Source organism: Pristiophorus japonicus, unplaced genomic scaffold (genome assembly GCF_044704955.1).
Source record: "Pristiophorus japonicus isolate sPriJap1 unplaced genomic scaffold, sPriJap1.hap1 HAP1_SCAFFOLD_666, whole genome shotgun sequence".
In the NCBI taxonomy this organism is placed as follows: Eukaryota; Metazoa; Chordata; class Chondrichthyes; family Pristiophoridae; genus Pristiophorus; species Pristiophorus japonicus.
In genome coordinates this window covers 248,591-265,444 of record NW_027254579.1, presented here as the reverse complement: position 1 = coordinate 265,444, position 16,854 = coordinate 248,591, and the positions used below count along the sequence as shown (strand labels likewise).

The 16,854-nt window shown below is 45.0% G+C and overlaps 1 protein-coding gene across 1 annotated transcript in view; it reads left to right on the top strand.

The window, feature by feature from the left end:
• Positions 1-1,041: 1,041 nt before the first annotated feature.
• LOC139255986 (uncharacterized) overlaps positions 1,042-16,854 on the top strand; it is a 69,050-nt gene continuing 53,237 nt past the window's right edge. The window contains exon 1 of the mRNA XM_070874070.1: positions 1,042-1,164. Within this exon, the coding sequence (XP_070730171.1) occupies positions 1,042-1,164 (123 nt within the window). The remainder of the gene's footprint in view (positions 1,165-16,854) is intronic.

Genomic DNA, 16,854 nt, shown 5'->3' with positions numbered 1-16,854 from the left:
GCAGGCTCGAAGGGCCGTATGGCCTACTCCTGCACCTATTTTCTATGTTTCTACATTTTCTACGTGTCAGCATTGTCCAGTTTCCTAGTCAGTTATCTTTTTGCGTCAAATGGATGAGGTCTATACAAGAGATAATGGCTGGTGGTTTGAGTATCTCCAAAAGGGTGGGACGGAGTGGAACTGGTGTTGTATGGACAATAGGAGAGCACCATGGATGATACCTGTCTCTAGCAGGACTTGTCTCCTAGCTGTCTGGTGGCCATTAATTAGTTATCAGCCGTTTCAAGCCAGGTTTAGCTGTTTATGCAAACAGACTGTATGTTGCAGAAATTTCTAGAAGGACCAGGACTCCATTTTGTTTTATATTAAAAGGGCACAAAAATACAGTGTGGTACACTTCGATAAAAATACATTTCCACATTAGCATCCTCCTCACAGCTCACACCGCCACCCAGTCTGTAAACTTGGAGATATTACATTCAATTTCTTCGTCTAAGTCGTTAATGTATATTGTAAAGAGCTGGGGTCCCTGCGGCACTCCACTAGTCACTGCCTGACATTCTGAAAAGGACCCATTTATCCCGACTCTCTGCTTCCTGTCTGCCAACCAGTTCTCTATCCACGTCAATACATTACCCCCAATACCATGTGCTTTGATTTTGCACACCAATCTCTTGTGTGCGACCTTGTCAAAAGCCTTTTGAAAGTCCAAATACACCACATCCACTGGTTCTCCCTTGTCCACTCTACTAGTTACATCCTCAAAAAATTCCAGATTATTTGTCAAGACTGATTTCCCTTTCATAAATCCATGCTGACTTGGACCGATCCTGTCACTGCTTTTCAAATGCGCTGCTATTTATCTTTCATCGTTCCGGTGGCAAACTTTTTTCAAAATTGGACCTGACCTCAGCTTACATGACCCAGGAGCTGGTGAGTGAGTCGAAGAAGCTGACCACCATCACGACACACCAGGGGTTGTTTGAGTACAACAGATGTCCGTTTGGGATTCGCTCGGCCGCCGCGATCTTCCTACGAAATATGGAAAGCCTCCTCAAGTCGATTCCAGGGACGGTGGTTTTTCAGGATGACATCCTCGTCACGGGTTGTAATAGTGAAGAACACCTCCACAACCTGGAGGAGATGCTACGCAGACTGGACCGGGTAGGTCTGCGACTGAAAAAGGCGAAGTGCGTCTTCCTAGCTCCAGAAGTAGAATTCCTGGGGATGAGAGTCGCAGCAGACGGGATCAGACCTACTGCGTCCAAAACGGAAGCGATCCAGAGAGCACCCAGACCCCGTAACACGACGGAGCTGCGTTCGTTCCTGGGGCTCCTGAACTATTTTGGTAACTTTCTTCCCAAATTGCGCACGCTGTTAAAGCCGCTACACGTGCTCCTACGCAAAGGTCGCGAATGGGTCTGGGGGGACAGCCAGGAAAGGGCTTTTGATAGAGCACAAAATTTGTTATGTTCCAACAATCTGTTAACGCTATATGACCCATGTCAGAAACTAGTTTTAACATGCGACATGTCGTCCTATGGGGTCGGGTGTGTGTTGCAGCATGTTAATGCCAAGGGTCAGTTACAGCCGGTAGCTTTTGCCTCCAGAAGTCTGTCCCAGGCAGAAAGGGGCTACGGGATGGTAGAAAAGGAAGCGCTTGCATGTGTATATGCTGTGAAAAATTTTTTTAAAAAATGCACCAGTACCTGTTTGGCAGGAAATTTGAGCTGGAGACAGATCACAAACCCCGAGATCCCTTTTGGCCGACAACAAGGCCATAAATGCAAATGCATCGGCCCGCATACAGAGGTGGGCACTCACGTTAGCCGCCTATGACTGTACAATTCGGCACAGACCGGGCACTGAAAACTGCGCCGATGCATTCAGCAGGCTCCCACTAGCCACTACTGAGGGGGCTACCGAGCATGCTGCTGAGATGGTCATGGCTGTTGAAGCTTTCGAAAGCGAAGGCTCAGCTGTGACAGCCCGTCAGATTAAAGTCTGGACAAATAGAGACCCGCTATTGTCTCTAGTCAAGAAATGTGTCCTGAATGGGGACTGGGCAGCCACGTACGGGGCATGCCCTGAGGAATTCAAACCATTTCACAGGCGCAAGGATGAACTCTCGATTCAGGCCAATTGCCTACTATGGGGAAACAGAGTAGTCATGCCCCAGATGGGCAGAGAGATGTTTATCAGAGAACTTCACAATGAGCACCCGGACATTGTCACGATGAAGTCAATGGCCAGGTCACATGTTTGGTGGCCAGGGATAGACGCAGATCTGGAACTTTGTGTTCGCAGGTGCAACACGTGTGCCCAGCTGGGCCATGCACCCAGGGAAGCCCCCCTTAGCCCCTGGTCCTGGCCCACCAAACCATGGTCACGCATCCATGTGGACTACGCAGGTCCTTTCATGGGAAAAAAAGTTTTTGGTTGTAATAGACTCCTACTCCAAATGGATCGAGTGTGACATTCTCAATTCAAGCACATCTTCTGCCACGGCAGAAAGTCTACGGGCAATGTTCGCCGCCCACGGTCTGCCGGACATCTTGGTCAGTGACAATGGCCAGTGCTTCACAAGCACTGAATTCCAGGACTTCATGGCAGGCAATGGAATCAACCATGTTAGAACGGCACCGTTCAAGCCGGCCTCAAACGGCCAGGCAGAACGAGCAGTGCAGATAATCAAACGCGGGATGCTCAGAATCCAAGGGGGTTCGCTACAAACCCGCTTATCACGCCTCCTGTTGGCCTATAGATCCCGACCACACTCGCTCACAGGGGTTCCACCCGCAGAGCTACTAATGAAAAGGACGCTCAAAACCCGGTTATCCCTTATACACCCCAACATGAAAGAAATTGTTGAGAGCAGGCGCCAGTCACAATGTGACTACCATGACAGGAATGCGAGGGCGCGATGTATCGATGTCAATGACCCTGTCTTTGTCCTTAACTGCGCTGCAGGGCCCAAATGGCTCACAGGCACTGTGGTTGCCAAAAGGGGGAATAGGGTTTTGGTAGTTAAACTTACCAATGGACAAATCTGCCACAAACACGTGGATCAAACAAAAAGGAGGTTCAGCAACCCCATAGAAGAAGCAGTGGAAGAACACGATATAGAGTTCACTCCACCACAGGTGACTGAACACTGGAACCAAGTGGAGGAGAGCCCAGTCGTTGTGGCCAGTCCGGACAGGCCTGAGGCACCGCAAACAGCAGACACTCAGGCCAGTGCCCAACAACCGGAGCCCCAACTCAGGCGCTCTACAAGGGAGCGTAAACCACCAGAGAGACTCAACCTGTGATCCCAATAAGACTTTTTGGGGGGAGGTGATGTCATGTATTCAACTGTCATTGTAACCCATGTATAAACTGACCTAAGTTGTACACTGTGAGAACATTGACCACTAGGTGGTGATCTTGTGGGAGACACTCCTAACCTGGACTTTCAGGGATAAAAGGGGAAGCTCCACCCACCTTCATCACTTCAGTGCTGGTTAATAAAGGTTACTGGTCACAGAGTGACCTTCTCTCAAGTATGGGTGTCGTGTGCATTTATACTGTATAGTAAAGACATATTAGAAACTGCCCTACCCTAGATTAGATTCATCCTGTAACTCTCTGGATATCTCAGTATTGTGGGTGGGGGCGGTGTTTGGGGTGTGTTGTGGTCTCTATGAGGGGGTCAGGTTCCCTTCTGACCAGCTTAAGCGGTTTCGAATCGCTCCCCCTCCCTTGGGTTCTATACTCTGGATTTATTTTGGGGGGGTGGTGACAAAAGTGCAGAGGACGCTGGTTTGATGCAAAGAACTTTGGTTTTATTACAGTCAGGGTAATACTGGCTTATTACTCTAGTCAGAAAATACACGACCAAACTTACAATCACTCTAATAAAGGACAGTACAAGGTCAAACTTATAATCCTTCTAATAAAGTACCATACACTACACATTCAAAGGGGGTTGTAGTAACATTATACCTCCCACCTCCCACCTCCCAATATCTAATTCTAGCTAGGTTAGACTCCAGGGCAGGCAGGGACTTATGCTTACCAATCCTTTTGATAGTTAATGGTAGATGGTGATGTTCTTCCTTCCTTCAGGACTTCAAGACTTCGAGGCTGGAGAAGTTAGTTTTACAACTGTCATGTTGGTTTCTCTCCTTGTCTTGATGAGGTAGTAACAACCACCTCTCTCCGCACTCTTTCTCCTCTCTCCCTAACCTCATCTAACCTCTGTTGAAAACAGGGGCAGTTATACAATTTCAGTGTTCTAATCTTGCCGCCCAATCTGTTCACAATCCTTTGTATAATTTTGGCGGGCTTGGTTCTTCTTTGTAATATTTTGTTGGGCTCGTGATATGTCTTGGGTGGGTTGATCTTTGAAAAACTGTTTCCTGATGGAAAAATTAGTTTGGTCATTGCAATGTCCTTTTGTGCTTAGTCTTTCACATACGGGCTGGATTGGGCCTCTTTGTGATGTATATGCTGGATTGGTTTGTCCAGACCCATGTTGATGGGGAGCCACCTCTGGGTGATTTGTGATGGTAATGTCTCTTGTGGAGGAAGATTTCCAAATACTCATTCTTCCAGACAGGTTACCTCAGTCCTCACATCCAGACAGTTCCAATAATCAAGTGACCTTCCTTTGTTCCCTAGGTCCACCCACAGGCTTGGATTTGTCTTGTAAATGTTCATAATTGTATTAAAGTTCGTAGTTTCTTCCATAAGCACTTTAGAGTTCCAAACTTTTCGGTAGATAGTCCCAAATTAAATTTCCTTTTGAATGAGCCCAAACACAGGGGGGGTTCTGGTGAATTTTGCTCTCTGCAGTCCCCCCTGTTGACACTCCACACTCCTTGAGTGTCAATCAAGATAAGCAAAATTCCTGCTCCCCAGAGTCAACCTTCCCTGCATTTATACTAGCTAAACATTACCCTGCATCCCCCGTTATATTTATACTGGCTAAACATTACCCTGCATCCCCCGTTATATTTATACTGGTTAAACATTACCCTGCATCCCCCGTTATATTTATACTGGGTAAACATTACCCTGCATCCCCCGTTATATTTATACTGGGTAAACATTACCCTGCATCCCCCGTTATATTTATACTGGGTAAACATTACCCTGCATCCCCCGTTATATTTATACTGGCTAAACATTACCCTGCATCCCCCGTTATATTTATACTGGCTAAACATTACCCTGCATCCCCCGTTATATTTATACTGGGTAAACATTACCCTGCATCCCCCGTTATATTTATACTGGCTGAACATTACCCTGCATCCCCCGTTATATTTATACTGGCTAAACATTACCCTGCATCCCCCGTTATATTTATACTGGGTAAACATTACCCTGCATCCCCCGTTATATTTATACTGGCTAAACATTACCCTGCATCCCCCGTTATATTTATACTGGCTAAACATTACCCTGCATCACCCGTTATATTTATACTGGCTAAACATTACCCTGCATCCCCCGTTATATTTATACTGGCTAAACATTACCCTGCATCCCCCGTTATATTTATACTGGCTAAACATTACCCTGCATCCCCCGTTATATTTATACTGGTTAAACATTACCCTGCATCCCCTGTTATATTTATACTGGCTAAACATTACCCTGCATCCCCCGTTATATTTATACTGGCTAAACATTACCCTGCATCCCCCGTTATATTTATACTGGCTAAACATTACCCTACATCCCCCGTTATATTTATACTGGGTAAACATTACCCTGCATCCCCCGTTATATTTATACTGGGTAAACATTACCCTGCATCCCCCGTTATATTTATACTGGCTAAACATTACCCTGCATCCCCCGTTATATTTATACTGGTTAAACATTACCCTGCATCCCCCGTTATATTTATACTGGCTAAACATTACCTGCATCCCCCGTTATATTTATACTGGTTAAACATTACCCTGCATCCCCCGTTATATTTATACTGGTTAAACATTACCCTGCATCCCCCGTTATATTTATACTGGGTAAACATTACCCTGCATCCCCCGTTATATTTATACTGGCTAAACATTACCCTGAATCCCCCGTTATATTTATACTGGGTAAACATTACCCTGCATCCCCCGTTATATTTATACTGGGTAAACATTACCCTGCATCCCCCGTTATATTTATACTGACTAAACATTACCCTGCATCCCCCGTTATATTTATACTGGCTAAACATTACCCTGCATCCCCGTTATATTTATACTGGTTAAACATTACCCTGCATCCCCCGTTATATTTATACTGGGTAAACATTACCCTGCATCCCCCGTTATATTTATACTGGGTAAACATTACCGTGCATCCCCCGTTATATTTATACTGGCTAAACATTACCCTGCATCCCCCGTTATATTTATACTGGCTAAACATTACCCTGCATCCCCCGTTATATTTATACTGGCTAAACATTACCCTGCATCCCCCGTTGAAATGCAATGCAATATACAGGCGAATACAGTCATTACAATTCGGTTATAGCATAGAGGGGGTATGATGACCCTCTTTTACTCGGTTTTCACAGTAAAACACAACTTTACGTAAAGTAAAATAAAAACACATTCTCAAATCGCATAAAGGTCCATAGTCAAACACATTTTAAGTTCAGTAAAATAAAGGTAAATAGTCAAAACATTTAAGTAACACTCTTACAACACTCGCAATGTTACGGTATACAGCAGGTAAAATCAAACACAAATTAAGCATGGTAGTATGGTGTCACCCCTCCCTGCGCGATTCCCAAGTTCGGCCAAGGAGCATACAGTACCCTTTGGTGCCTGACCTGACGGCCTCTGCCTTTCACTCGGCAAGTGAAGTAAAGTATAATCGCGAGTTGACAAATAACTAAAGTGTGGGAAGCGATTCGGATCCAGACTGGGACTTCTATATTTCTGAAAAGGTCCCACCTCGGCGCAATGGTGATCTCAAGAATCTTTTTCCCTATTTCAATGGTTTTCTGTTCCAGAGTATAGAAGCGTTTTTGTGAGATAATTACAGCTTTTAGCAGAGCAGTAAGATGTTCGGGTAGAGGGGGTATTGCATAACCAAAATGTACAACATAATCCTGCAGATTTATAATGTTTTCCTTCACAGTGAGGTGGACAGTGGAGGGTTCACGAATGGGGACAATCCGTTTCTGGGCCACTTGAACTGGTGCCTCAGGTTTGAAGCAAAACCTGCTGTCACTTACTGAACACCAGAAGTGTCCATGTTGGTAGTGGGGCGCACTGGTGGTGACACAATATGTCCCACCCCCTATGTATGTTACCTGTGGAGGGACCTGGTTTTGTGCCATTACCTCCATGGTGCAGTTAATAGACTGTGCTCCAGCAGCTTTAAACCCACACTGTGACTTTGAATGGACACTCAAGTACTGGGAACACAGTATTACATGTGACCCCGGCTCCGGCACCTGGAGAGGTCAGTACCTGTCACAGCGTGCTCCCACTTTATGACACAGGGGCGAAACGAATGTGTGCACCTCCCTGAATAACTCCAATGTTCTCCACCCGGTATACCGGTGTGGGTCGGGCTGTCCCACCCATGACCGGCATCCTTAATACTATCCCCATAATAGTGTGGTTAGATTTCCCACAGTCTACTGGGACATGGTAGGCTTCAGAGGCTAGGCGGAGCTGGCACGGGCTTAGTGAATTGCTGTACGGGTGGAGGGCTGCGAGGTGCTTGTTCCTGATCCAAGAGGGGACTACGCCTTGTTTTAAATCCTCCAGGTTGTTGCGGCCCTCGCCCAATAACCATGTCCCATATAGTACGCACACCTCGTTCTGTGCAGCCTGGTCCGAGTGTTTCTATCCTCCCGTATTAGTGCATTCACTGTCTGCATGTTTTTCCAGCTCAGCCACGATTTCTTTCAAATGGACAGTCATAGCCTGGTCCTCGTGTAGTTCTGAACCTGCTACTGTGTTCTCCTGTTTCAGGATTTCTCTCAATTGGGTCTTTAAACTGTTTATCTGTGTTTGCAGTTCTATGTCATCTCGGCTATTTATTACAGAGGATGCTGTATTGTAGGTGGAGAAAACGTTGTTTATGATTCCCCTTCTAGGTCTCCCTGAGCCCACTGTGTCCCTAGCGTTTAGGGTGTATAGGTCTGCTTTGTCTACATTTCCAAAGTCTAACTCATAACATTTCTTGAACATGTCTCTAAGTAGGGCCTGGTATAGCAGCTCTGTTTCCTTCGGGCACCATGCAGGCAGGTGTACCTCGGTAAGGTTTAATATTACTGAAGCTACTGCATAATGTACCCCCGGTATAACACCTTTTCGGTCGGTACCAATACTAATCCGTTCCCAGGGCCCTTGGTGGTGGGAGGACACCTTTCTATTACAATGAACAATTGTTGTCCTTCTAACTCAGCAAAATCAATATGTAGCCTTTGCCACACCCTGGGAGGCCATTTCCGTGGCTATAATGGTACTGGTGGTGGTTGCTTGCTTACCGATTGACAAGTCGTAAGCAATGATGCCTCACGATGTACTCTATATCTTTATCAAGACTTGGCCACCATAAATAACTGCGTGCAAAACTCTTGGTCAAGCACATTCCCAGGTGCTGGTCATGGAGGTCTCCTAATAATTTGGACCTGAATTTATTTGGTATAACTACTCTTGCACCCCACATGATACAATCTTTATCAACTGATAATTCATTCCTACGAATGAAGAATGGATGTGTATCTTTATCTGTTATCTGGTTTGGCCATCCATTTGCAATATACTCATACACCTTTGACATCACTGGGTCACGTTTGGTTGCTCTACCAATCTCTTCAGCTGTGACTGGCAGTTCATCAATGTATGAAAAATAAAACACTTCTTCCCTATCGGGTGTAACTTGTGATGGGAAGGCAATCTAGACATTGCATCAGCATTACTGTGATCAGCTGATCGTCTGTATTCAATATCATATGTATATGCTGACAAAATCAAAGCCCATCTCTGCGTTCGGGCTGCAGCTAATGTTGGAAACATAGAAAATAGGTGCAGGAGTAGGCCATTCAGCCCTTCCAGCCTGCACCACCATTCAATGAGTTCATGGCTTAACATGAAACTTCAGTACCCCCTTCCTGCTTTCTCGCCATACCCCTTGATCCCCCGAGTAGTAAGGACTTCATCTAACTCCCTTTTGAATATATTTAGTGAATTGGCCTCAACTACTTTCTGTGGTAGAGAATTCCACAGGTTCACCACTCTCTGGGTGAAGAAGTTTCTCCTCATCTCGGTCCTAAATGGCTTACCCCTTATCCTCAGATTGTGACCCCTGGTTCTGGACTTCCCCAACATTGGGAACATTCTTCCTGCATCTAACCTGTCTAAACCCGTCAGAATTTTAAACGTTTCCATGAGGTCCCCTCTCATTCTTCTGAACTCCAGTGAATACAAGCCCAGTTGATCCAGTCTTTCTTGATAGGTCAGTCCCACCATCCCAGGAATCAGTCTGGTGAACCTTCGCTGCACTCCCTCAATAGCAAGAATGTCTTTCCTCAAGTTAGGAGACCAAAACTGTACACAATACTCCAGGTGTGGCCTCACCAAGGCCCTGTACAACTGTAGCAACACCTCCCTGCCCCTGTACTCAAATCCCCTCGCTATGAAGGCCAACATGCCATTTGCTTTCTTAACCGCCTGCTGTACCTGCATGCCAACCTTCAATGACTGATGTACCATGACACCCAGGTCTCGTTGCACCTCCCCTTTTCCTAATCTGTCACCATTCAGATAATAGTCTGTCTCTGTTTTTACCACCAAAGTGGATAACCTCACATTTATCCACATTATACTTCATCTGCCATGCATTTGCCCACTCACCTAACCTATCCAAGTCACTCTGCAGCCTAATAGCATCCTCCTCGCAGCTCCTCCACCCAACTTAGTGTCATCTGCAAATTTGGAGATACTGCATTTAATCCCTGGGGACTTTGGATGGAGGATTGCTGTTAGGGGCTTATGGTCCGTAACGATGGTAAACTTACAACCATACAAGTATTTGTGAAACTTCTTGACCCCAAAAATTAATGCCAAAGCTTCCCTTTCAATTACTCTCACTGGCACTGAGTGCGTGAAGCAAAAGCAATTGGTCTCTCCTCCCCACTATGTGATATATGAGAGATCACTGCCCCAACTCCATATGGAGAGGCATCACATGCTAGCTTAATCTCCTTGAATATGTCATAGTGAACTAACATGGTGCTCTCTACCAATTTGCTTTTACACTTCTTGAATACTGTATCGCATTCTTTTGACCACTTCCAATGGACCTGTTTTTTCAAAAGTTCATTCAGTGGATGTAATACTGCAGCCAAATGTGGTAGGAACTTCCCATAATAGTTCAAAAGACCCAAGAATTATCCAATTTTTCCATGGTTGGATGTAAACTATCTTTGTCTACTCTGTACCCTAAGTACTCCACTGAGTTTTTAAATAACTCACGCTTACGAGCACTGTGCTTCTCTAGCCGTTTGAGGACTTCGTTCAATATGTTATTATGAATTTGCCTATTTGGTGCTGAAATTAGTATGTCATCCAAATAACATACTACCCCTTCAATACCTTGCAAAATCTGGTTCATCACCCCTTGGAATATGGCAGGGGCGGAAGACACTCCAAATGGTAGCCTAGATGAATATTTATAGTCAAACATGACTTGGACTCCTCATCTCGTTCAAGCTGTAAGTAGGCATTCGTAAGATCCAGTTTTGAGAAGATCTGACCATCTGTCAGTGTTGTGAACAAATTTTCTATATTCAGCAATGTATTGGGGACATTACCCTCTAAAACCTGGTTTACGGTTACTTTATAATCACCACACAATCTTGCCTTACCATCGGACTTAGGTACAACAACAATCGGTGTAGCCCAATTACATCGATCTATCTTACAAACAGTGTTCAATCTCTAGTCTTTTGAATTCTTGCTCAACTTTCTCCTTGAGTGCATATGGTACGGAACATGGCTTGTCGTAAACCGATCTAGTGTCCTTCTGTATCCTGACACTCGCCTTGAAGCCTTGGATCGGACTGCCCGTTTTACAGAACATAAAAGGGGGTCAGCGGGTCTAGTAAGAAGGAGGAACTGAGGGAAATCCTTATTAGTCGGGAAATTGTGTTGGGGAAATTGATGGGATTGAAGGCCGATAAATCCTCAGGGCCTGATGGACTGCATCCCAGAGTACTTAAGGAGGTGGCCTTGGAAATAGCGGATGCATTGGCAGTCATTTTCCAACATTCCATAGACTCTGGATCAGTTCCTATGGAGTGGAGGGTAGCTAATGTAACCCCACTTTTTAAAAAAGGCGGGAGAGAGAAAACAGGGAATTATAGACCGGTCAGCCTGACATCAGTAGTGGGTAAAATGATGGAACAATTATTAAGGATGTCATAGCAGCGCATTTGGAAAGAGATGACATGATAGGTCCAAGTCAGCATGGATTTGTGAAAGGGAAATCATGTTTGACAAATCTTCTGGAATTTTTTGAGGATGTTTCCAGTAGAGTGGACAAGGGAGAACCAGTTGATGTGGTGTATTTGGACTTTCAGAAGGCTTTCGACAAGGGCCCACACAAGAGATTAATGTGCAAAGTTAAAGCACATGGGATTGGGGGTAGTGTGCTGACGTGGATTGAGAACTGGTTGGCAGACAGGAAGCAAAGAGTAGGAGTAAATGGGTACTTTTCAGAATGGCAGGCAGTGACTAGTGGGGTACTGCAAGGTTCTGTGCTGGGGCCCCAGCTGTTTACATTCTACATTAATGATTTAGACGAGGGGATTAAATGTAGTATCTCCAAATTTGCGGATGACACTAAGTTGGGTGGCAGTGTGAGCTGCGAGGAGGATGCTATGAGGCTGCAGAGTGACTTGGATAGGTTCAGTGAGTGGGCAAATGCATGGCAGATGAAGTATAATGTGGATAAATGTGAGGTTATCCACTTTGGTGGTAAAAACAGAGAGACAGACTATTATCTGAATGGTGACAGATTAGGAAAAGGGGAGGTGCAACGAGACCTGGGTGTCATGGTACATCAGTCATTGAAGGTTGGCATGCAGATACAGCAGGCGGTTAAGAAAGCAAATGACATGTTGACCTTCATAGCGAGGGGATTTGAGTACAGGGGCAGGGAGGTGTTACTACAGTTGTACAGGGCCTTGGTGAGGCCACACCTGGAGTATTGTGCACAGTTTTGGCCTCCTAACTTGAGGAAGGACATTCTTGCTATTGAGGGAGTGCAGCGAAGATTCACCAGACTGATTCCTGGGATGGTGGGACTGACCTATCAAGAAAGACTGGATCAACTGGGCTTGTATTCACTGGAGTTCAGAAGAATGAGAGGGGATCTCATAGAAACATTTAAAATTCTGATTTTAGACAGGTTAGATGCAGGAAGAATGTTCCCAATGTTGGGGAAGTCCAGAACCAGGGGTCACAGTCTAAGAATAAGGGGTAAGCCATTTACGACCGAGGTGAGGAGAAACTTCTTCACCCAGAGAGTGGAGAACCTTTGGAATTCTCTACCACAGGAAGTTGTTGAGGCCAATTCACTAAATCTATTCAAAAAGGAGTTAGATGTAGTCCTTACTACTAGGGGGATCAAGGGGTATGGTGAGAAAGCAGGAATGGGGTACTGAAGTTGCATGTTAAGCCATGAACTCATTGAATGGCGGTGCAGGCTCGAAGGGCCGAATGGCCTACTCCTGCACCTATTTTCAATGTTTCTATGAATTCATGAAAGGAAAATCATGCTTGACAAATCTAGAATTTTTTGAGGATGTAACTAGTAGAGTGGACAAGGGGGAGCCAGTGGATGTGGTGTATTTGGACTTTCAAAAGGCTTTTGACAAGGTCCCACACAAGAGATTAGTGTGCAAAATTAAGGCACATGGTATTGGGAGTAATGTATTGACGTGGATAGAGAACTGGTTGGCAGACAGGAAGCAAAGAGTGGGAATAAACGGGTCCTTTTCAGAATGGCAGGCAGTGACTAGTGGGGTGCCGCAAGGTTTAGTGCTGGGACCCCAGCTATTTACAATATACATTAATGATTTGGACAAAGGAATTGGGTGTAATATCTCCAAGTTTGCAGATGACAGTAAACTGGGTGGCGGTGTGAGCTGTGAGGAGGATGTTTAGAGGCTGCAGGGTGACTTGGACGGGTTAGGTGAGTGGGCAAATGCATGGCAGATGCAGTATAATGTGGATAAATGTGAGATTATCCACTTTGGTGGCAAAAACACGAAGACAGTATGTTATATGAATGGCGGCAGATTTGGAAAAGGGGAGGTGCAACGAGATCTGGGTGTCATGATTCATCAGTCATTGAAAGTTGGCATACAGCAGGCGGTGAAGAAGGCAAATGGTATGTTGGACTTCGTAGCGAGGGGATTTGAGTATCGGAGCAGGGAGGTCTTACTGCAGTTGTCCAGGGCCTTGGTGAGGCCACACCTTGAATATTGTGTCCAGTTTTGGTCTCCTAATCTGGGGAAAGACGTTCTTGCTATTGAGGGAGTGCAGCGAAGGTTCACCAGACTGATTCCCGGGATGGCAGGACTGACATATGAGGAGAGACTGGATCAACTGGGCCTTTATACATTGGAGTTGAGAAGGATGAGAGGGGATCTCATAGAAACATATAAGATTCTGACGGGACTTGACAGGGTTAGATGCGGGAAGAATGTTCCCAATGTTGGGGAAGTCCAGAACCAGCGAACACAGTCTTAGGATAAGGGGTAGGCCATTTAGGCCTGAGATGAGGAGAAACTTTTTCACTCAGAGTTGTTAACCTGTGGAATTCCCTGCCGCAGGGAGTTGTTGATGCCAGTTCGTTAGATATGTTCAAGAGGGAGTTAGATATGGCCCTTATGGGTAAAGTGATCAAAGGGTACGGAGAGAAAGCAGGAAAGAAGTACTGAGATGAATGATCAGCCATGATCTTATTGAATTGTGGTGCAGACTCGAAGGGCCGAATGGCCTGTCCAAGTCACCCTGCAGCCTCTTAGCGTCCCCCTCACAGCTCATACCGCCACCCAACTAAGTGTCATCTGCAAACTTGGAGATATTGTACTCAATTCCGTCATCCAAATCATTGATATATATTGTAAAGAGCTGGGGTCCCAGCACTGAGCCCTGCAGCACTCCACTAGTCACTGCCTGCCATTCTGAAAAGGACCCGTTTATCCCGACTCTCTGCTTCCTGTCTGCCAACCAGTTCTCTATCCACGTCAGTACATTATCCCCAATATCGTGTGCTTTAATTTTGCACACCAATCTCTTGTGTGGGACCTTGTCAAAAGCCTTTTGAAAGTCCAAATACACCACATCCACTGGTTCTCCCTTGTCCACTCTACTGGTTATATCCTCAAAAAATTCTAGAAGATTTGTGAAGCATGATTTCCCTTTCACAAATCCATGCTGACTTGGACCGATCCTGTCACTGCTTTCCAAATGTGCTGCTATTTCATCCTTAATAATTGATTCCAACATTTTTCCCACAAATGATGTCAGGCTAACCGGTCTATAATTACCCGTTTTCTCTCTCCCTCCCTTTTTAAAAAGTGTTGTTACATTAGCTCCCCTCCAGTCCATAGGAACTGATCCTTAGTCGATAGACTGTTGGAAAATGATCACCAATGCATCCACTATTTCTAGGGCCACTTCCTTAAGTACTCCTGGAAGCAGACTATCAGGCCCCGGGGATTTATCGGCCTTCAGACCTGTCAATTTCCCGAACACAATTTCCCGCCTAATAAGGATATCCTTCAGTTCCTCCTTCTCCCTCGACCCTCGGTCCCATAGTACATTCGGAAAGTTATTTGTGTCTTCCTTCGTAAAGACAGAACCAAAGTATTTGTTCAATTGGTCTGCGGCCATTTCTTTGTTCCCCATCATAAATTCAGCTGAATCCGACTGCAAGGGACCTAAGTTTGTCTTCACTAATCTTTTTCTCTTCACATATCTATAGAAGCTTTTGCAGTCAGTTTTTACGTTCCCTGCAAGCTTCCTCTCGTACTCTATTTTCCCCCTCTTAATTAAACCCTTTGTCCTCCTCTGCTTAATTCTAAATTTCTCCCAGTCTTCAGGTTTGTTGCTTTTTCTGGCCAATTTATATGCCTCTTCCTTGGATTTAACACTATCCTTAATTTCCCTTGTTAGTCACGGTTGAGCCACCTTCCCCGTTTTATTTTTACTCCAGACAGGGATGTAAAAATGCTGAAGTTCATCCATGTGATCTTTAAATGTTTGCCATTGCCTATCTACCGTCAACCCTTTAAGTATCCTTTGCCAGTCTATTCTAGCCAATTCACGCCTCAAACCATCAAAGTTACCTTTCCTTAAGTTCAGGACCCTAGTTTCTGAATTAACTGTCACTTTCCATCTTATTAAAGAATTCTACCATATTATGGTCACTCTTCCCCAAGGGGCCTCGCACAACAAGATTGCTAATTAGTCCCTTCTCATTACACATCACCCAGTCTAGGATGGCCAGCTCCCTGGTTGGTTCCTCTACATATTGGTCTAAAAAACCATCCCTAATACACTCCAGGAAATCCTCCTCCATCGCATTGCTACCAGTTAGGTTAGCCCAATCAATATGTAGATTAAAGTTACCCATGATAACTGCTGTACCTTTATTGAATGCATCCCTAATTTCTTGTATGAAGCTGTCCCCAACCTTACTACTACTGTTTGGTGGTCTGTATACAACTGCCACTGCGTTTTCTGCCCTTTGGTATTCCGTAGCTCCACCCATACCGATTCCACATCATCCAAGCTAATGTCCTTTCTTACTATTGCATTATTTTCCTCTTTAACCAGCAATGCCACCCCGCCTCCTTTTCCTTTCTGTCGATCCTTCCTAAATATTGAATACCCCTGGATGTTGAGTTCCCAGCCTTGGTCACCCTGGAGCCATGTCTCCCTGATGCCAATTACATCATATCCGGTAACTGTTCTCTGCGCAGTTAATTCGTCCACCTGGAGAAGAATGCAGAATAAGGAAATGGCAGAGAAGTTGAACAAATACTTTGTGTCTGTCTTCACGGAAGAAGACACGAAAAACCTCCCGGAAATAGTGGCGTATCAAGGGTCTAGCAAGAATGAGGTACTGAAAGAAATTAGTATTAGTAAAAAAATAATACTGGAGAAATGAATGGGACTGAAAGCCGATAAATCCCTTGGAGCTGATGGCCTACATCGTAGGGTTTTGAAAGAGGTGGCTATAGAGATAGTGGATGTATTGGTTGTCATCTTCCAAACTTCCATAGATTGTAGAACGGTTCCCGCAGATTGGACGGTAGTTAATGTAACCCCACTATTTAAGGAAGGAGGGAGAGAAAACGGGGAACTAGAGACCAGTAAGCCTGACATCAGTATTCGGGAAATGCTAGAATCGATTATTAAGGACGTAGTAACAGGGAACTTAGAAAATAATAATAAGATTGGGCAGAGTCAACACGGATTTATGAAAGGGAAATCATGTTTGACCAAATCTGTTAGAGATTATTGAGGTGGGACCAGCAAAATAGATAAGGGGGAACCAGTGGATGTGGGGTATTTGGATTTTCAGAAGGTATTCGATAAGAGGTTATTAATCAAAGTTAGGACTCGTGGGATTGGGGGTAGTATACTTGCAGGGATTGAGGATTGGTTAACGGACAGAAAACAGAAAGTAGGAATAAACGGGCCATTTTCGGGTTGGTAGGCTGTAACTAGTGGGGTACCCCAAGGATCAGTGCTTGGGCCCAGCTAGTCACAATCTATATCAATGATTTGGATGTAATATATCCAAGTTTGCTGATGATAC